The sequence below is a fragment of the Taudactylus pleione genome, unplaced genomic scaffold (assembly GCF_031769625.1).
Source record: "Taudactylus pleione unplaced genomic scaffold, aTauple2 ptg000641l, whole genome shotgun sequence".
NCBI classification, from domain to species: Eukaryota; Metazoa; Chordata; class Amphibia; order Anura; family Myobatrachidae; genus Taudactylus; species Taudactylus pleione.
In genome coordinates, this window is record NW_028285043.1 from 843808 (window position 1) to 865611 (window position 21804).

Genomic DNA, 21804 nt, shown 5'->3' on the forward strand with positions numbered 1-21804 from the left:
GTAGGGGAATACTGAAGTGAAGAGAAAAAGAGCAAACAGTGGCAGTTTGACACTTTGCAGTGAGGTACCATTGGGGGAATGGAATGCTTTGGTGAGGCACTGTCGGACATTAAGGAGTAGCTCCTTTGGCACTGCTTTATTTATGTATAGAACCTAGGCTCTGACTTTTATCTCCTTTGAATCATTGTTATTAGTCAATAGAGGAGATTGTATTATATATTCTGATCATTTAACTTAAATTGATAAAATATATGTGCAAGAGTGAAATGTCACAGGGTGCAAAGCTTATTACTGCCCCAAGCAGCTATCACTGATGTGGGAACACCTATGGGAAGCTCCCTTCTCAGCTATGCTACTACTTAGCAAATATACATTGCACCTATATTAATGTGTGTACTACTATTCATGTTCTGCCTGCCACCATTATTATTATATCAGGTCTCCTAATATTTTTTAAAAGACCTTTCAAATAACACTTTGTGGTCATGCCTGGGAACATCTAATTACTTTAAATAGCAAAGCAGTGCCTTTGTTTAATCTAATACCTTATAATTGAAGTTTAGGACTTTACCTCAGATGCGTCACTTTTAAGTCCATTGAAGCACAATGAATGAATGAGGAGAGGATGGAGGGGATCAAAGAAGAGAGAGGAAAGTGCCGATCTGAGAGGGGAGGTGACAGAAGCCAATAAGAAAAAGAGAGGGTTGGTGACAGAAGCCAATAAGAAAGGAGTGGACAGGGGCAAAGAGCCAATCACATGGTAGAGAAGGGAGGGAATTAAAGAGGTGAGAAGTGAATGTAATTAATCTGACAGGAAAGGGGAGGTGACAGATGATAATCACAGAGAAGGGAGGGCCGGATGGGAGGCAATCTGGGCAGCTTGAGAGAGCATGAAATGTAGAAACGGATCTCAGATCCGTAACTTATTTAGCATATAGAGCAAACAAACCGAGATAAAACTAACAAGGCGGCCGTCATACTGAGTAGCACCCATGACATCCGGAACCCCGGATGGCACCCTCTGTCCATTTTTGCACCTGGAGCTCATGCTCCGCCAGAACCACCCTCGCTAGTCCCGATTCAGAGATGGACACTAATGTGATTGCAACAGCGTTCTTGTACGATTGCAGCTGCAAAAATATGTTAATGTCTGCAAAGATCTCCTGAGCATAGACGCCCACTGCTGCCTTCTTACCTGCGTGCAACGACGCAAACCTGTGTAAATATCGGTAACATCAACGCACATCGAGTAGCCATCTTGGCCTTGCGGCAGGTCTGACCAGCCGCTGCCTTGGGAGCTCTTCAGACATGTAGAGCTGCGTATACACTCGCAGTGGATAATTTATGCACGCCCATGTAATAGTGTTTACACGTACAGATGGCTGTGTTTCTCAGACCACCCCCCGTCACCAACCCCAAATGCTGACAGCCTGTCACTCACAGTGCGGCTTATACGCATGCGCGATGGTAAACAATCACTCGATCTGCATGAAAATCGCATTAGCGTCCATCTCTGAATCAGGCCCAGTGTGTGTAACACAAGTGCCATAGGAGATATCAGGGATATTCGCACACGCGCAGCATCAAAAGTTGCTCAGGTATGTGACCTTCAGCATTGCGTGTAGCTCTGAATCAGGACCTTTGTGATATATGAAATAAAGCATTCGGCATTCCCACTTATAGCTATATTTATGGACATACAGTAGTAGCATCATATTTCATTCTCGTGGTGGCCTCACACTTGTGTGTTAGAAGTTGTGTACTTGTGCTGCTTACAAACCTCTTTAGCAGCATTGTCATGTGTTTGTGTGTTTTGGATCAGCTAGGGGACACATTGTTACTTCACACCGTACTTTAGTCATTTTTAACAGCTTTTTCTTTTACAGCTTGTGTTTGATAGGCTGCAGCATTTATAATTCATTTCAGTGGTCCTGGACCTTCAGCAGTTTTATCTGTTAGGGGAAAACACAACATATAGCCTTAGTAAGCTATAGAAGCTTTGGAAACATTAGAGGTCCAGCAAATAGCATATGCCATAGACTGTAGTGATAGGGATGATCAATAGATATTTGCTGCTTTTACTGACACTGCTGGTTACAAAACACAGATCTGACACCAACCCAATATGGGATTTGGTACACAGGTGGCTTATGTTGTTTCTGTATAGAGTGCAGACTCTGCGAGGGGGTATGTGCTGTTGTACTTACACAATACTAAGCTATGGGAAGTTACAGCTCTACTCTGTCACATTCAGGTACACAATGCTGTGTGAATATTCCCCTTTAAGAGCCCAGTCACAGAAAGAGATGTATTACTTCATCCGAGAAGGATTCTTTCCTGTACTGTCTTACATATCATCTAATGGCAGAAGACTAATCATCTCTTTACTTGTGAGCTGCCCCACCAATAGGCCATGTATAGAGGAAATCCTGGCCCATGATTTCTTCACCCAGGTATAGAACGGCCTCACTGGTGTACTGAGATAGGGGTATACTCACTATCCTAAGTGGGGATTTATACAAGTTTAGGTGTTGCCCATAGCAACCAATCAGATTCTAGCTATTATCTTCTAGAAGGTGCTAGATAAATGATAAATAGAATTTAATTGGTTGCTATGTGCAGCATCTCCTCTTGTATAAATCCGTACTTTAGTAAATATACCCCTTACAGTACATATTTGGAGGGCTGTCATAAGCAGCTACATGTAAATGCTGCACCCGTGCAATGGGATGTATTTACTAAGTTGTATGTAACCTAATAGAAAGCCATAGGACAAGCATAAAATGAGTCTTTTATCATCACTGAGTCTTTTCTTGTATTCAGGAAATCACACCCGAGAAGCTCTCATCTACCACCTGCCACACAGCTCCCACCCTGTCGCTTTCCATCCACCTCACCAGATTCTTCAGAAAGGCAGCTAAAGTTTTATATAGAGGAGTATTATACAGATCCTTATGCACAGGTATATAACTTGTCAGCTTCCAGCTATAGATAGCTAAGCATACTAACTTCATCTTGTACAAATGCTTGTGCTATGCTAGAAATGTTAGTGCAACTGGCATTCTTTTTATAGCATACAGTGTTTATATTAATAGTACCTTTGCCCTCTCTGTATAATGAATAATAATGATCATTTCTAATATTTCCTCTTAATTCACTTGGAGCATTATATAACAAACTTGCTCTTTTTTGATGGAGGGGGCAGCACTCCAAGAGGTGGGGGAAATAGTACAACAACCTGCAGTTGTCTGGTAATTAACCAATCAGATAAATAAACTACTGTAGTTCTTAGCCTATGTATGTGTTTGTCCTAAGCACAATTATATAGTAAAAAATTCAGATCCGTTATAAGGTTGACTTAAAAAATACATATATTGTATAGTTATTCAGCTCTTAACATTTATGCACTACTGAAAAGTTATTAAAATGTATTAGACTTTTATTGTATAGTTCAGGTCTCATTATCAAATGATAACAATGGATACAGTAATATGTGCAGGTCATTAAATATATTATAGTAAGAAGGGAGCAAATATAATCAAACTAATGCATTCCCTGCTAATTAACAACATTGCTAAATATATGATAATAACATTATACAACGCCATAATATCACATTTGGATAAAACCATCCTTTGTGTTTGCCCTCATTAATCTCTATGTATCTGTATGCTTTCTCAGAGTTTCCAGAAGCAGGGGGACATAATAGCTCCATGATTGTCCCAACGCAGAGTCTGATGTCTCTCAGTACAGATAAGATGTGTGAGGTATGAAGAAGAGGGTAGCTGGAGACGCCATGTGTTACAGGCATAGTTTTCCACATTTGGAGAGACCTCTTGTCTGTCTTTTGTCAGGGAGAAAAAAAGGAGATGTTACAACAAGACCTGGTCATGAATCTTTGTACATTCTCATGAAAGGAAGAATGAGCCACAGGAGCAGGTCGGCCTCCCAGAGTGAGCGCCAGTTTTACAAGTGGGATAATGCTAATAGTGCCTTGTATGACACCATGCTGGCTATATATACTTCATTATACAGACTCACAGTTATATCTCATCTCCTACTGTGCAAGTTACTGTGAGCAATGTGTAAGGTATCAGGTTTGGTTACAGAGAGAAATGTGCATATGTTTGTTCATTTTTAATAGAAAATTACTTTATTTACATAAAATGTATGAACAACAGGTATAAAAATAGGCCAGTCAGAAATGTAATGCACCCACATATATAATCCAGACATTAGAACACAATACACAACATACCGTTTATGGTGTAAATACACATTACATCATATATTGCATTTTTCTGACAACACTGAAATCAAGAATGTTTCCTACTAAGCTGATTGTAAAGCTGAAATGGTATGTATCAAGTACCTAGATATCCAATCCTGGATACCATCAATTATTCTCCTCATGTATTTCTAAGTGTCATGTTTTAAACCTTTCCCTACTATATTTTTGATAATCTAAGATTACAGCTGTTTGTCACTGCATTGCTTTCGCCACCTTGCTTCTACCTATCATTTTATAGAATGTTCTTGATAACGCTACCTCACATCTCATTGTGTGCATAGGGTGGTTTTGGTGAGAAGTGAAATAGATATAATGATGTAGGTTGGGCAGGCGAAAGCTAAGAGGAATATCAGTTTTCTTACCTTCCTTGGCTTGTCCTTTGCTATAGTCTCCTATGTTATCAGTGTGAATAAGTCATCCTCTCAGCAGTACCCTTCTTAATCCATTAGGTGCCATCTCTGTAGATGTGTCTGGCCAATCCACAGAGATTGCAGGGCATCTACCTTGGACAGTCCCCATTCTTATTATGACTATCCTCTTGGCAACTCCTTCATGGTGCTATGCTAATGTCCAGAGAGAAGCTCTGTGGCAAGTGCTGGAGGCCATTGGCTGCTACCTGACAATGACAGATTATTTATAATCAATTATTATTAGTACATGGATACAATCCTCATTTTCCATTATATGCATTCGTCATTCTGATATGACTTAGGTGTGTACCAAATAAATAGCTCCTGAGCAGACTAAGATACAGTATCACGTGATGGCTTTGAGATATGCTGCCTGCACCTTCAATAACACCTGCAATAAGTTTTGGTACAATCAACACTAGGAATAAGAATTGATCATGAACAATTAAGATTTTTTTATTAAAGATCAATTGGAAAACTGATTACTTCCACCATGTCCACATTCAGTTACAGTTCCCACTTTGATAACTTTGTAGCATGCTATGTTTTAACACTTTGCTCTGTCAGAAGCTCAGGCTTTGCTCTATGTGCTATTCTTTTCTTGCAGTGCAGACAGAGACCGTCACGGAGAGAGTGGTGGAAGGTGTCACACTTATATTAGAGAACTGTCTCTGCAACATCATACCAGGTGAAAGCAATGGAAATAGTATGAAAGCCCTTAGCGCTAAAACAGGGGAGTGAGGAAAGAGTACATATACTTCTCTTGTGGCATAATTTCTCTCAATAATAAAGAGGCGTTTCCAAACATAAAAGAGAAGACAATAATAATATAGTGTGATACTGTACGTAATAAATAGCTAATTCTAAAATCTAACAAATAAAGCAAATATTTTCAGAGATAAATCTGAGTAAGTTTTATCCCAGAATAATTTGCTCAAAAGAGAATATCCTAAAAACTGATCAATTACTAATAAAACATTTTACAGACATATTCTGCATATTCAATACTAAAAACGTGATAAAAGCTCAAACATAGAGCAGTAGTAGTACAAATAAAGTTCTAAATGGCCAAATAGGCCTTTGTACCAGATAGAGGATATAAGTTCAGCGTTGTGTCACAGCCTTGAGGAAGAGATATCGCTCACAATGCACCAGTGCTGATGCCAGCTACAGACTACTTCTCTCCTGATGGGCCTTTGCCATTTACACATAGTAAGTGAAGTCCGGCATCACTTCTAGTGCAAAACAATGCTGAACTTACATCACCCATCTGGTTGGAAGGCCTATTAGGCCATTTGCTTGTGTGTATTGTAATGTAACACTATCACTTTGGACCAGGGCGCTGTTTTATCACATTAGCGAAAAGTCTTTTGAACATTTTCAGTGGCCAATATATGCGCAATGGAGCCATGTGTGGCTTTTTCTGTCACAATGCCTGCTCATAAGATCAAACGCCAACACATCTTTGGGCATCAGGCAATGAGATTTCATAGAAAAGAAATTCATCCCTTGCACTATGCAAATGGGATTTTGTAAAGGGCTATAATAGGACATATTCCAACAAAGATTTGGTGCTTGAGCTGAGGTGGTGGTCTCATCCTCTGACCCGTAAAATAATAGTAAATAATCAATATATTTATCTTCTTCTGCTAGTTTTGATTTCTCATTTTCCATCAAGCAGGTGAATTGGATCCCAGAGACCAGGTAACTTGCCCCATCCTGTGGGTGACCAAGTGGGTGGATTACTGTAATAAATATGGCTTTGGTTACCAGCTGTCAGACAACTGTACCGGAGTGCTTCTGAGTGACGGAACACACACTATTCTCTCCCCCCATTTGCAGTAAGTATAACAATATACTGCCATTTTTAATGACTTGGTTTTAGCGTGGCTAAGATGTATCCTTTCACTCTCTTCTTTCTTTCAGAAAAGTTTGTTATTCTACTAGCTTATACGAGCACATTACATTCCCTGAATGGAGTCCGCCCTGCAAGTTGGATGTAAAGATGAAGATATTGAGGTTCTTCTCTGAGTACATGCAGGAAAATATCTTGGAGGTGAGGACTTAGCAGCCATAGGAGAAGCATGTTGTTTGTGTAACATTTTTATTTTATTCCACATTGTATGAGAAGTATGAGTAAAGGTGCGTACACACGCAGCAATTTTTTTGACGATTGAATGATAACGATGTCGTTATCGTTCAGTTGTCAAAAAATCGTTCAGCTTCTGCCCCAAAACGATGAACGATAACTACCAATGTGCGCTCCCACTTGTAGTTGGTAGTTATTGTTCATCGCCCGAACCTCTCCAACCTGACGAAAATGTCAAGTTGAACATGTTCGGGGATGAGAAAGGTATCCCAGGACTGAACGATAATCGTTCATTATCGACACTGATCACACCCCTGCCGTGGACACACGGGATGGTATTGTTCATGGAGCAAATCGTCCCGTGTGTATGCACCTTAACAAGTATATGTCAGTGATTATGTGAGAAGATCCAATACAATAGGTTTGTTAAACTGATGGCACGACACACCTAAACAACTTACCTCTATTTTCTACTCTGAAGTATAATTCTATTCTGCATGTCCATTTGGAACCAGCAGAGGCTAGATACTTAATTAGAGTAAATATTAAGCTATTCACTATATCAATGCTGTCACCCTTTACATAACACGATAAATGGGGATGCCGTTTATAGACCGGCGGACTAAATGCCGCCGGTCTATATCCCGACACGACAAGCCCGACGGGGGACTTCACAGGCATCAAAATACCGACGCCTATCTGAATCCCGACGGCGGAACGCCGAAGGATGACAACCCGAATGAGGTGAGTCCGGGGCGTCTTTAGCGTTAGCTGCGGGGGTGGGGTTAGGTTTTGGGGGGGAAGGTTAGGGTTAGGCATTCCCCCGGTGAGAGTTAGGTTAGGGTGCGGGAAGGGGGGGTTAGGTTTAGGCATTCCCCCGGGGGGGACTTAGGGTTAGGCACCCTCAGGAGTTTTAGGGTTAGGCGCCTCTAAGGGGGGGAGAGGAGTACTCACCAGATGGCGTCGGGATCTCCTGTGTCGAGATTTGAACCAGCGGCTAAACAGACTGATTCCGATAAATGAATGGCTACATGTCATGTCTACAGTCCCTTCCATAATACATATTAAACTGGAAACTCTACTTACAGGGTGGAGATCTCCGTGCAGCACCAAGCCCCAACGTCAGGACTTTGTGCCTCCTGCACTTCCTGAAGACAGACCAGGCTCTGCTCATGTTGTTCAGTAACAGGACATTACAGGTAAGTAGGTCTAGTCAATGCAGTTCATGAATATTTACACTGTTGCCTGGATGCCACTAGAGTATAGGTATGAAATATAGGTCATTATTTTCCTTAGCGGAAACAAGTTCTTTATGCAATTCACATACTATAGAAACAGAGTTTGACGGCAGATAAGAACCACTTGGCCCATCTAGTCTGCCCACTATATACATCATCTCTGATGATTTTGATAGAATATTTAGATATGGGAAAATCAATCTAGTTTTACAAAGTAGTCTACATAGATTGATTTTATGCCATTTTTTAAAAAACATATTGCATGTGGCTTTCTGGGAACCATATCAGATTCACAAGTAATAGCATCACTGGAATGTAGCGGCAGTACACAGGGCATTCAGTTATTATTTGCATATGACCCCTAATATTAATGTGCTATATAATTTATCTTCATTGGTAGGTGAATTTTTACCATGACTGCACAACAAAGATCATCTTAAGCAGAGGACAGCAGTGTTATCTACTGAGTTTCATTGACCAAGACAGACAGAGCTGTACAGTGCCCCTGTCAGCACTGCAAACCAGTTGTCCTCCACTCATAATTCAGAGACTGGAATATGCCCTGAAAATGCTGCAAAGCCTGAAATGGGATTAGCCAATCCACAAAGACACATTTCTGACAGGTTTTATGGGACTGCCAAGTGTACACTGTAGTTACAACTTACAATAATACGGTAACCACTGAAAAGGAACAAGGCGTGTTATGAATTGTGGGCACATGTATGTGAATGTAGCACCTGTAAAGATTGTTGTCTGGTGGGGAAGTCATGATAAAGCATTTCATTAAAGTTGTATACTTGGTTAGCCGGGAGCGAGGCAGTAAGCCAGGTCAGGTTCTGTGCCAGATACAGTAGCTGTCAGGGTACAGAAATATCAATCTGGTAGTACTGAGAAAAGATGCAGCGCAGTCTGGTAATATGGAGGTCTAAATTTGCATCAAATGAGAAAAACAAGAGTTCTGGAGTACATTGTAGCAATTCAGATTTCATACTGGATCATCTTCTACTTTATACCAAAGAGATATTTTGTAATCAATAAAGGTCATTATTGAAAGTGCAAAACATTTGTCAATGCATAGTTTCTCATTGTGTGCAAATGTACCTGTTCGTTCATATTCTGTAAGCCTCAGCTTACTCTGCCTGGTCAGCATGCGAGCCCCGAAGACTGCGTACGTCCATGCAGTTCCCGGGCTGGCCACTCCCGGAAAACGGGGCGGACACATCCTGTTTCCGGGAATGGCCGAAGACCCCATACCTCCACCCCACAAAAATCAGTGATCACAAGGATTTGCTCGACCCCCTAAATGGAGCCCATGGTGCTTAGCGCTGCTCTTGATTACATGACATAATTTAATAAATATCCTTTTCTATGATTTTAAACAGGAAGGGGTGATGCCATATAGGTTTGTAACTTAAATAAAAGAAATACACATCAAAACAATGAAATAAATAAGAATAAACAAGAAAACCAAGTCTCTCGTCCACCCCCCCGGAAGAACCCCACACCCTCCGTCTTTAAACAGAGTTTGAATAGAAATCAATGGGCGGATCATTGTCGATTATTCGCAATAAATACCAAGAAGTGCTACGTAAGCCAAGTGTACAAATATACTTTCCCACATGTTAAAAAACATTCTACTTTATGCTCCTTATCCATAGCTACTTATGTAACAGACCCTAGCTGTGCCATGTTCTCCCGTTACAAAGCCAACAATAAAGCAATTTTTTTCAAATTGATCTTACATGTTTTCACTCGGTTCAAGATGTTATCACTCGGTTCAAGATGTTATCACACTGTTCAAGATGTTTTCACGCGGTTCAAGATGTTTTCACTCGGTTCAAGATGTTATCACACGGTTCAAGATGTTTTCACTCGGTTCAAGATGTTATCACACTGTTCAAGATGTTTTCACGCGGTTCAAGATGTTTTCACTCGGTTCAAGATGTTATCACACGGTTCAAGATGTTTTCACTCGGTTCAAGATGTTATCACACTGTTCAAGATGTTTGTTATCACTCGGTTCAAGATGTTTTCACTCAATTTCAAGATGTTTTCACTCGGTTCAAGATGTTATCACACTGTTCAAGATGTTTGTTATCACACGGTTCAAGATATTATCACACTGTTCAAGATGTTTTCACTCGGTTCAAGATGTTATCACACTGTTCAAGATGTTTTCACTCAGTTCAAGATGTTTTCACTCGGTTCAAGATGTTATCACACTGTTCAAGATGTTTTCACTCGGTTCAAGATGTTTTCACTCGGTTCAAGATGTTTTCACTCGGTTCAAGATGTTTTCACTCGGTTCAAGATGTTACCAATCACTGTGCACTTGTCATCATGCAGTAACGGCTGATAGATAAATGTAGCCTGTAGAAAAAGACAAGTGTGAGTTACCCATGTAATGCCACTTTCAGAAGAGGAAATGATTGTTCTTAATTATGTCTCCTATAGAGATTATAGGCATGTTATGGCATTGTAGAGTAGAACATATCTTCCATTAATAACGATTCAACTATTGCTCAAATGATAACTGTATATAGGAACTGTTTTTTGTCAATGTAAGATCATAGATGGCAGGTAATTTCAGCACTGTAACTACATTTACTGGTGCCCGGTGCAGGCAACGCCCCCTCCACATGACATGAGGGGCGCCCTGCTAGGCAATTGCAGGAACCATGGGTGAGCAGCGGTGCCGCCCACAGAGCTCTGCGCTGGTGCACTGCTCGCACACCCCTAGTTATGGCCCTGGGTAGTCTGCCTGCTGTTTGAATGCCCCTTCCCCCTCCCCCCCATTTTAGGAGACAGCTAGGTATCCTCACGTCATCTATATGCAGACACATGGGGCCCAAACATCAGAAATAAGAATGATTCACTGATTCTGCCAAATTAACACTAGAAAATCCCTGTGGTAGTAGCTGAGAATAAAAATGGTGCAGGATGCAGGCACCAAAAGGTGCATAATAATATGTTGCTGGTTCGGTCAACTTTTCCTGCAATGAGCTCCAAGAACCAGTTTGCATAACAGACAATTCCAATATCCATACATTTTGAAAATTAATCCCACTCCCCTCCACCTGAATAGTGGGTGGAGGAAGAAATAAGGTAACCAGTGACGACAGGAAGGAAGAGGGGGGTGGACCAGTGACGACAGGAAGGAAGAGGGGGGTGGACCAGTGAATGCAGGAAGAAAGAGGTGGGGATCCAGCGAATGCAGGAAGAATGGAAGGGGGATCCAGCGAATGCAGGAAGAATGGAAGGGGGGGATCCAGTGAACGCAAAAAGAGAGGAAGGGGGGGATCCAGTGAATGCAAAAAGAGAGGAAGGGGGGAACCAGTGAACACAAAAAGAGAGGAAGGGGGGAACCAGTGAACACAGGGAAGAAAAGGGGGAACCAGTGAACACAGGGAAGAAAAGGGGGAACCAGTGAACACAGGGAAGAAAAGGAGGAACCAGTGAACACAGGGAGGAAGGAGGGAACCAGTGAACACAGGGAGGAAGGGGGGAACCAATGAACACAGGGAGGAAGGTGGGGACTAGTGAATGCGGGGAGGAAGGGGGGAATCAGTGAACACAGGGAGGAAGGTGGGGACTAGTGAATTGGGGAGGAAAGTGGGGAAACAGTGAACTCAGGGAGGAAAGTGGGAACCAGTGAATGCAGGGAGGAAGGTGGGGACTAGTGAATGCAGGAAGGAAGGGGGGAGACTAGTGAACGCAGGGAGGAAAGGGGGGAACCAGTGAATGCAGGGAGGAAGAAGGGGAACAAGTGAACACAGGGAGGAAGGGGGGAACCAGTGAATGCAGGGAGGAAAGTGGGAAACAGTGAATGCAGGGAGGAAGGTGGGGACTAGTGAATGCAGGAAGGAAGGTGGGGACTAGTGAATGTGGGGAGGAAAGTGGGGAACCAGTGAATGCAGGGAGGAAGAGGGGGACCAGTGAACCCAGGGAGGAAGGTGGGGACTAGTGAATGGGGGGAGGAAGGGGGGAACCACTGACCGTAGGGAGGAAGGGGGACCAGTGAACGCAGGAAGAAGGTTGGGACCAGTGAACACAGGAAGGAAGGGGAGGCCAATATATGTGTGACAGGGGGTGCAGTGGAAGGAAGGATGGGAGGAGCAATGGATAAAGAAAAATGGAAGACAGGGGGGGCAGTGAATAAAGGATGAGGGGATTAGTGGATGTAGAAAAGAAGGGGTAGTGGATACTAGAGACTCGCTGTCAGCTCTAAGGGCCTGATTCAGACCCGGTCGCTAAGCTGCGTTCGCACGCAGCCGTCAGGGGCCGGGTATGCAAATCCCACGATCGCATGGGATGGCTTAAGGGCACCCTCTATGTCATAGCATGCGGCGGCTGTGCGATCACAAGCCAGTCTAATGCCGCCCCCTTTCCCTTCTCAGCACGTCATCTCCAGGAAGTGTATTAAACCATCTGTAACATCGAGAACCATCGGAGGCATACGCAGTGCTTGTGGCAGTGCCTACCCTTCCGCAAGCGCTGCGAGTGCTGCAGTAAAAAAAACAGCCAGGTGATGTGTACAATGACACTTCACTTTAATTATGCATGCCCAAAGAACGCTGTTTTGACGCTCAGAAATACCTGCGTTCGCACACCCACTCCGCATTTTTCCAGGTCCTTCCCCTGTTACCACCCACAAATGGCACATTCTGTCACTCAACCTAGCAGGCCATCTATGTGTTCTGAGCGATCGCTTCCCGATCGCTATGAGAGGCTCACGCACGCGCACAGCGATGCATAAGCATGCGCAGACGGTGACAATCGACCAGCAGCGTTCGAACGTAGCCTTGCGATCGGGTCTGAATCGGGCCTTAAAGTTAAGAGCTGACGGCCAGTGTCTAGTATCCACTTCCCCTTCCTTCCTACATCCACTAACTTCCCTTCCTTAGACTAAGCCAGTGACTGTCAGCAATGGCTGCTGCAATAGGTGGCACTGTTATAGGGTTCCCTCATTTCCCTGCACCCAGGGCAGTAGAGTGCCTCAGTGTAACCTGCTGTACTAGGCTAATGCCGCAGTCTGTCTCCTCCTATGACCGGCAGCACTAGCAGCTATCCTGGCAGCAGGGGGAGAGGAGCTGTGTCAGCTTAGTATCAGAGTCCAGAGATTAAGTCCTGCACTGATCCCTGTGCCTTGCTCTGACCCCAGCCATACATAATGTCATCCTGCTACCTCTGCATCATACGAGCAGCAGCTGGAGTAAGAGGGTGGAGGGGGTAAGCATGGAGACAATGCAGGTGGGCATCCCGGATATTGCGCCGAATGACTTTAGTGCCATCACGGAATTCGGACAATGCGGCTCCGCTGGGTGCCGCGATGCGCTTCCTGATCTCCTGATAAGAGCCATTGCTGCCCCCGCCGTCATGTTTCTTGGCTTCTTACGTCACTGGCACCACCACAGTGTCCATGCGCCAAGAGCTCTGAGGCTGGTGTGCACACATACATGAAGTCCCCTCTGCTCTGGTGGCCATTTTGTTGTAAATAGAGAAGAGAACAAAGTAGCGCTTGGCCATTGAGGCTGCGCTGTCTGTGGACATGTTAACAAAAGTCAGTCATGGCTCATTATGTAAACACATGCCATAACGCCCACAGACAGACTTTGCTCTTGATGGACATCGGAATCCCGGCATCAAATGGTTGCTGGGCTAACTACATCCAATCCAGCGATGCGATGGCAACTAGCCGGTATGTACCTAGAAAATCGGTAAGTGCTGTTCTTTGTGATAGAGGGATTTCTGGGTTTATGACGTGCATGCCTCTCAGGGGGCATCCCAAAAAGAGGCCCATAGCCTTCTATTAGGGTAACAACCCATTGAGTCGAAGCACCGTAATACATACAATATATGAGAAATGCAGTAAAATGCCCAAAACCTACAGAATTTTTCAGTTTAGTACATCCCATCCTGTGAATGGTGAGGTTTCCTCCTGGGTTGCTGGGCATTGGAATTCAGACAAGGGATGCCCATCAGTGGGCTGGCCGTTAGTGGTTATCATCGAGCATTTCATCTGTGATTTCCCCACAGATGGTTTTGCTCCATCAATGTTACTGTTGATAGTTTGCAATGCCACCGGAAGGCATGGCGTGTCGCAAGCCAATCAGAATTGGGGGTGGGCCTTAGCAGACCACTGGGAGGCTAAATTCCAGCCATCTGAGATAGAAAGAACTCATCAGGTCCTAGTCAGCTATAGATGACAGGGAACCACTGGATCTCTGCCATCATTGACAAAACCATCGACCATCGGAAGTTAACCATTGATGGTAGTTAACTATCAATGGTCGATGGCCATCCCTAATTTAGACTCAACTTTAATAAGAATGATTACGGAGTTTATTATCATCATTTAACATTTTCACTTTTGTAGAGGGGTGACACCAAAATGCCAGCTCCTCTGCAGTGACAGGGAGCACACCACATGATGCTCCTTTTGGTTATTGGTGGGCTGTTAATGTAAACAGTGCAGTGATTACATCACCAGGGCTCCCTGCTGAAAGCAAACCAGTGATGCCAATAGCCATGATGGTGTGTGATACATGGATTCCCATCCTTGGTCAAAATGAGTATTTTGCAGCAGTGGCGTAAATAGGGTATTTGGAGCCCAGGGCAAGTTAAGTTTGTGCGTGAGAAAAGCCACATGCCACAAGGGGTGTGGCCACTGAAAAATGGGGGCGTGTCAACGTGACTCCCCACCGTTTCCTGACACACTAGGAACATTCCTTTCCATTCCATGTGCACCTTAATGCCTCAGTAGTAATGCCCCTTACAATACCCACTGTAGTAGTGCCCCTTATGCAATGCAATGTCCCCAGTAGCATTGCCCCTTATGCAGTACCCCCTGTAGTGCCACTTATACAGTGCCCCCAGTAGTGGTCCCCCCTATGTAGTGCCTTTTATACAGTCCCCCAGTAGTGGTCCCCCCTATGCAGCGCAGCACCCTCAGTAGTAGTACCCCTGTGCATTGCCCCCTATACAAGTACCCCAGTAGTGGTCCCCTCTATGCAGTGTCCCCAGTAGTGGTCCCCCCTATGCAGTGCCCCAGTAGTGGTCCCCCCTATGCAGTTCCCCTAGTATTGCCTCTTATACAGTGCCCCCAGTAGTGGTCCCCCAACATGCAGTGCCTCTAGTAGTAGTCCATTCATGCAGTGCCGCCAGTAGTGGGCCTTCTATGCAGTGCTGCCAGTAGTGGGCCTCCTATGCAGTGCTGCCAGTAGTGGGCCTCCTATGCTGTGCCCCCAGTAGTTCCCCCCTTTACAGTGCCCCCAGTAGTAGTCCCCCTATGCAGTGCTCCCAGTAGTGCCCCCTATACAGTGCCCCAGTAGTAGCCCCCCTATGCAGTGCCCCCAGTAGTGGTCCCCCCTATATAGTGCTCCCAGTAGTCTCCCCTATACAGTGTCCATTATATAATAAAGACACGCACACAAAAAAAAACAACGCTTACCTGAATCCCCGCTCCTCCGTCCTCCCACTCAGCACTATGGGAGAGACGTCTTGACATCTCTCCCATCACTCACTGTGGGAGCCGGAAGGTGGAGCACATGACTGAGCTCCAGTAGTGGGTGCAGCAGCCAATGAGAGTCTGTGTGACTCTCATTGGCTGCCAAAACAAACACACCGCCGCCAGACAGTACGAGTGTAGTACCCAGTGCCGGCATGTTTGTTACTGTGTACTCTGTCTGATCCACACTACACTGACTTAAAATCACTGTCCTGGACTGCGGCCAGTCCGATGGAGCCCAGGGCACGTGCCATGCTCGACCCTCTGTTTTGCCCCTGCTTTTCAGAGAGGGCATATACCAACAAGCTGTTGTGTAGTTGTTCCTGGGTCCAGCACTAGCACCCGCTATACCCCAAGGGTAATGAAGTGTCATAAAGTAGCACAACTGCAAAATCAGGCCCTATTACATTTCCCTCAATATGTCTTCACCACTGTAAATCATTTATTATTATTGTACATGTGCATATAATAGTCTGGTGAATTGTAATCAATTGATGGAGTCTAAGACATAGTTACTTACTATTTAGATGTTCTTTGAAATTTTGAGCGCAGCCAGCTTAGGAATTTATTCTTGTTTTGTTTTCTGCAAAAAAAAGCACATATGTTGGTACATGCGGCAGGTTCTGGTTCTGCACCAATGTGTATGTTTTGTTTATCGGCCAGCATTGTCACAGAAGAAAAGACACTTGGGGGTAAATTTACTAAAGTGAGAGTTTTTAGTAGTGAGTTTTAAAAGTAATGTTGCCCATAGCAACCAATCAGATTCTAGCTATTATCTTCTAGAAGGTGTTAGTTACTGTAAATGTTAAGTAGAATCTGATTGGTTGCTATGGGCAACATCACTTTTAAAACTCACTTCTAAAAACACTCACTTTCGTAAATTTACCCATTGATGTGTATGACTACTGTGTATGTGTCTCACATGTACATAGTTGTGTGTATATGACTACTGTGTATGTGTCTCACATGTACATAGTTGTGTGTATATGACTACTGTGTATGTGTCTCACATGTATATAGTTGTGTGTATGACTACTGTGTATGTGTCTCACATGTAAATACCGTATATACTCGAGTATAAGTCGACCCGAATATAAGCCGAGGTACCTAATTTTACCACAAAAAACTGGGAAAACTTATTGACTCGAGTATAAGCCTAGGGTGGGAAATGCAGCAGCTACTGGTAGTAATCCCCCCTCTGGTACTGTCCCCAGTAGTAATCCCCCCCTGGTATTGCCCCCAGTAGTAATCCCCCCCTGGTAGTGCCGCCAGTAGTAATATCCCCCCCTGGTAGTGCTCCCAGTAGCAATATCCCCCCCCTGGTTGTGCCCCCAGTATTAATCCCCCCCCTGGTAGTGCCCCCAGTAGCAATATCCCCCCCTGGTAGTGCCCCCAGTATTAATCCCCCCCCTGGTAGTGCCCCCAGTAGCAACATCCCCCCTGGTAGTGCCCCCAATATTAATCCCCCCCCTGATAGTGCCCCCAGTAGCAATATCCCCCCCCTGGTAGTGCCCCCAGTATTAACCCCCCCTGGTAGTGCCCCCAGTAGCAACATCCCCCCCTGGTAGTTCCCCCATTATTAATCCCCCCCCTCTGGTAGTGCCCCCAGTAGCGATATCCCCCCTGGTAGTACCCCCCGGTAGTAGCCCCCCCAGTAGAAAGAAATGTAAAAAAAAAAAAAAACACTTACCTGTAACCCCGCTCCTGGTCCCGACGCTGCTACAGGCTCCTCTGCCGCTTTGCATAATGGGAGAGACGTCGTCATGACGACGTCTCTCCCATTACCCACTGCGGGAGCCGGAAGATGGCTCCCGCAGTGGGAGCAGCAGTAGCCGCTGAGAGTCTGACAGACTCTCAGCGGCTGCTGATTACACTAAACACATAGCTGCCGGCTCCGGCGGCTGTGTGTTTAGCAGTGTGTAGTGCTGACCGAACTCCGTCCGGTCAGCGCTACACACGCGGTGCAGCTGTGTCACAGTGACACAGTCTGCACCGCGGCCCGCATGGTACGCTACTCAGCAGCGTACCATGCGGGCATGACTCGAGTATAAGCCGAGGGGGTGCTTTTTTAGCACAAAAAATGTGCTGAAAAACTCGGCTTATACTCGAGTATATACGGTAGTTGTGTGTGTATGGCTACTGTGTATGTGTGTATGTGTGTATGACTACTGTGTATGTATCTCACATATAAATAGCTGTGTGTGTAAGACTACTGTGTATGACTACATGTGAGACACATACACAGTAGTCATACACACACACAACTATTTACATGTTAGAGAGATGAATGTGTGTATTTTGGGGCTAATTGGTGTGAGGTTCTGGTTTTGTTGTGGACCCAGGGTGGTATTAGGAGCAGACACTGAAGTAGATTTAAAAGAGAACGTGGAACTTTTAATGAGTGGTTTAGTAGACATGGAAATGGCAACATAAAAGTCTGGGTAGTAATAAGGTGCACTTGAAACTGTAGTGAGGCAATGGGAAAAAGTCCAGGTAGTGACAGACAGGAGACAGTCCAGTATCCCAGGTTTGTGAGGCTGAAGTGAAGTGCAGGCTGAAGAAAACAAGATCCAGTGGAATGCAAGTGGAGGCAAGGTGCAGGGTACAGGAGACTCAGGTACTTAGACAAGGGAGAGGTAATTGGAGGAGGCAGAGGAATCCAGCAGAGTTGGAGCAGGCAAGGTGAAGCAGGCTAGACAGGGATTCCAACGACTGGTGTATGAGCACAGGAACTCTCTCTCAGCTTCCGCTGAGAAACACGTTGCACTGGCAATGAAAGGGAGCTCTGAACTCCCTTAAATACCCAGTGGTCTGCCATGACAGGCCAGAGAGAGAGCACGTGACACACCAGGATAGGGCGACTAGGTCACATGGCCAGAGGCAATATAGCAGTGCCCATGCTGGAGCGGAACAGAAACACCGCCAGGCCTAACCAGCCCAGAATGACAACATGCCAGCACAGGACCAAGCATAGCCAATGCTCCCCGCCAGACAACAGCACCACCGCCAGACGCCCCTCGCCATAGCATCCTCACAGGTATCACCCGCTGACTGCCATGCCGAGAAACCCTGGTCATGACAATTGGGACTTTAGTAATACACACTCACATTACTTCTCTATGCTATCATTGGATAGAAGTATATACAGTTGTCAGATGTAAATTAAGAGAGGAGAGGACCTGTGTGCAGCCTCCTTGCTAGCCCCTTCCTGTCTCTGGGACAATGGTGGCTGTGCTATATTCCTGATGATATCTGTACTGTGCATACACAAATCTCCGGAAAAATGGTGGCCGCACCATTTTTACTATGATTGGCACAATGCTGACAAGTGACTCCAGAGAGGTAAGTACACTAAATGGGTGCAAGGTGTGTGGTGTGGGCCCCCCTGGTCACAGGGGCACCTGCACCCATTATAGATGCACCACTGACAGTTGTACACCTGACTAATGACTGGGGCAAGTGTGTCTCTCTGACTATTTACACATACAGTAAATACTCTTTTTTTTCTATGTCCCATAATACAACACTTCACCATGATATACATACTGAATAAACCAACGCGTTTCGTCGTGTGTGACTTTTTCAACTGTGAAAAAGTCACACACGTGACGAAAAGCATTGGTTTATTTACTTTCATCCAATACTGACGTCACAGACGTGTGACCAGAGAACTCTGGAAGCACAGACACCGGGAAGAACATACGCGGCTAACGTGATAGGGGCATCACTAAACAGGAATAGTGAAAAAGAGAGTTCCCGTCTCCGAGTGACCCGGCTTGCTGCTCCACTGTATAGCAGAGAGGAGATCCTGAAGTCGCTGCAAACAGGGACAGGTACGGAGAGGGACGAGTTTAAAAATTTCTACCACTGCTGCTATAACCAGCAAGTATTTTATCAGTATTGGTTTATTATTACTACTTTATGTCTCAATACTGTGACTTTATTTTATTATACATAAGCTGTCATATTTACTTAGTAATTTTAAAACTATTTGGTATCCTAAAGGGGGGTATCCACTACAAGATCTGAAAACGACTGCAAGATTACGACATTGTAATTGTGCAGTCGTTTGTCAGTTGTGTGATGAGCCTGCACTGAATGAGCAGACGTTCAGTGCAGGGTCATCAACCATCTGGTAACATGCTGAACCTGACGATATCGTCAGGTTGACCAGCATGTTGGAGAGATCATAGATGTCTAAAAGACCAGCGGGCACGCGCATCGCTGGTCGTTTTAGACACTTTTGCAAATGATTTGCCAGCGATCTGCAAACGATTGAACGATCAAACGATTGTGATCGTTCAATTGTTCCACTTAATCGTGTAGTGGATACCCCCCCTTAAGGGTCACCAATGGGAGAGCTGCTAAAAACATAGTTATTTATAGGGAGCACTGGATGATTGTTCCATTAGGATACTTACCGACAGGTGTCAGTATCCTAACCATGTGCCGGCATCCCGTACCCAAAACGTTTATTACTTAAATGTTATTTCTATTATTACAGTTAGCGAGAAGATGATTCCCATTTGATGTTTAGAGGGGAAAACTTCAGATGTAAGTATTTATGTCATTTTGTTGGCATTTCTATTATATATGCAATTTTTATTTTAATTTCTTTTAATATTGAAACTGTGACTCTCACATATATTATTAACACTGTCATGACTATTATTTTGTATATGATATATAATTATATTAGTATATTATATAGAAACAAGGGAATGTGAGTACAGCAATTACTACTGACACAGTCGCACTACTGTTCTATACTCTATGCTATCATGGGATGTAAGTATAATACGGCTACTCCTGACTAATGCCTGAGGCAAGTGTTACTGTGACTGTGCCGGCCGCATACTGAGATGTGTCTGACTGAACATTTGCGCATATATACACATTTTCTTGCGTGCATCTTATATGCGTTCCATAATACAGAATATTATAATGATATACATACTCAGAATTGGGGACCTTCTAGAAGATAATAGCTAGAATCTGATTGGTTGCTAAAGGTAAAATACTTCAAAAGACTCTTACTTTAGTAAATATACCCCTGAGGTGGTGATTCAGAGCTAAACACAAAAGGGATAGCTTCTGCCTCTTCAGTAGTAGCAGAACTGAGAACTTCTGCAAATGCTGCAGGTGGCATCTGAGAAACTGGCCCACTGCTAGATACTCAGATCTGTTGCATGTGTCCAAAGATGCAGCATTGGATCAACATTGGGAACATTGCGTGGACTATCAGATATCTGAGCAGGGCTGCCATCAGGCAGGACTGACGAGACTACTATACCGGGCTTGGACACTCCGACAGAAAAAGGGGCCCGGTCTGCTCCTACCACCCGTCCGCCGCTGTTGGGAGTGCAAATGAATGGGGACAGCACCACTACTTACCAGTGCAAGTGAAAGGGGTCCCCGTCTTAATACCCACCCGCCACTGCTACTGTAAGTGCAAATGAATGGGGCCCCTGGACGGTCTCCCCCAAACCCACCACTATTACCTCATCCCCAAGGTGAAAGGAGCCCATCGCCTGCCATGAATGAGATGCCCGTCCGCCCCTTCTGCTGTTGTACAATAAAGTTTATTTCCGGCGCATGTGATGTCATGGCGCCACTGAAGAGAGAAGCCACAGCACCAGCCTGGTAGGGTAAGATTTATATACTGCCTGGCTGAGGGAGAAGGGGGCTGGAAGAACACTTTGTGCAGGGCTGGGGAGACAGAGGATAACTCACAAACATAGATAGAGATTATATGTATATATATATATATACACACACACACACACATCTATATATCTATGATGTATATATATATATATATATACACACACACACACACACACATTTATTTGTGTATGTATGAATGAATGTATGAGAGATATGGTAAAAACTTACCTTTGTTATCTCTCTTTCTACTAAGTCCATAGGGTCCACAGGGAGACCTTGGGGTATAGGTGATGATCGGAGTCATCCGGGCACCACGCTGTTAATTTCTCTTCCCAGGGTGCACTGGGTACCTCTCTTATACCCCGCCCCCAGGTCAGAGGTGCCTCAGTTTCGTAACAAGCCAAAGGCCGGAGGAGGGTAAAAGAGAGAGAGGAAAGTCTGGAACACACCAGTCAGTCTCACACAGAAGGAGACAGAAAACCGGTGACCAGAGCGAAGCCCATCTGAAGCACAGGTGCTTCAGGGTGGGTGCCTTGTGGACCCTATGGACTTCATAGAAAGAGAGATAACAAAGGTAAGTTCTTACCATATCTATAATTTTC

General features: G+C 44.6%; 1 protein-coding gene and 1 long non-coding RNA gene across 2 annotated transcripts in view; both read left to right on the plus strand.

Annotated features, from left to right (window-relative positions):
• LOC148479053 (uncharacterized) overlaps window positions 1–3820 on the plus strand; it is a 150542-nt gene extending 146722 nt beyond the window's left edge. Inside the window, exons 4-5 of the long non-coding RNA XR_015872006.1 lie at window positions 2824–2962; window positions 3682–3820. This is a non-coding gene — a long non-coding RNA (uncharacterized LOC148479053). The remainder of the gene's footprint in view (window positions 1–2823; window positions 2963–3681) is intronic.
• A 39-nt stretch (window positions 3821–3859) lies between these two features.
• Window positions 3860–9063, plus strand: LOC148479055 (serine/threonine-protein kinase PLK2-like; the record flags this gene model as incomplete). Its single annotated transcript, XM_088455010.1, has 6 exons — window positions 3860–3953; window positions 5309–5389; window positions 6383–6542; window positions 6628–6757; window positions 7879–7989; window positions 8429–9063. Coding segments are annotated over 6 exons (771 nt in total), but the record flags the coding sequence as incomplete, so codon positions are not given.
• Window positions 9064–21804: the final 12741 nt, after the last annotated feature.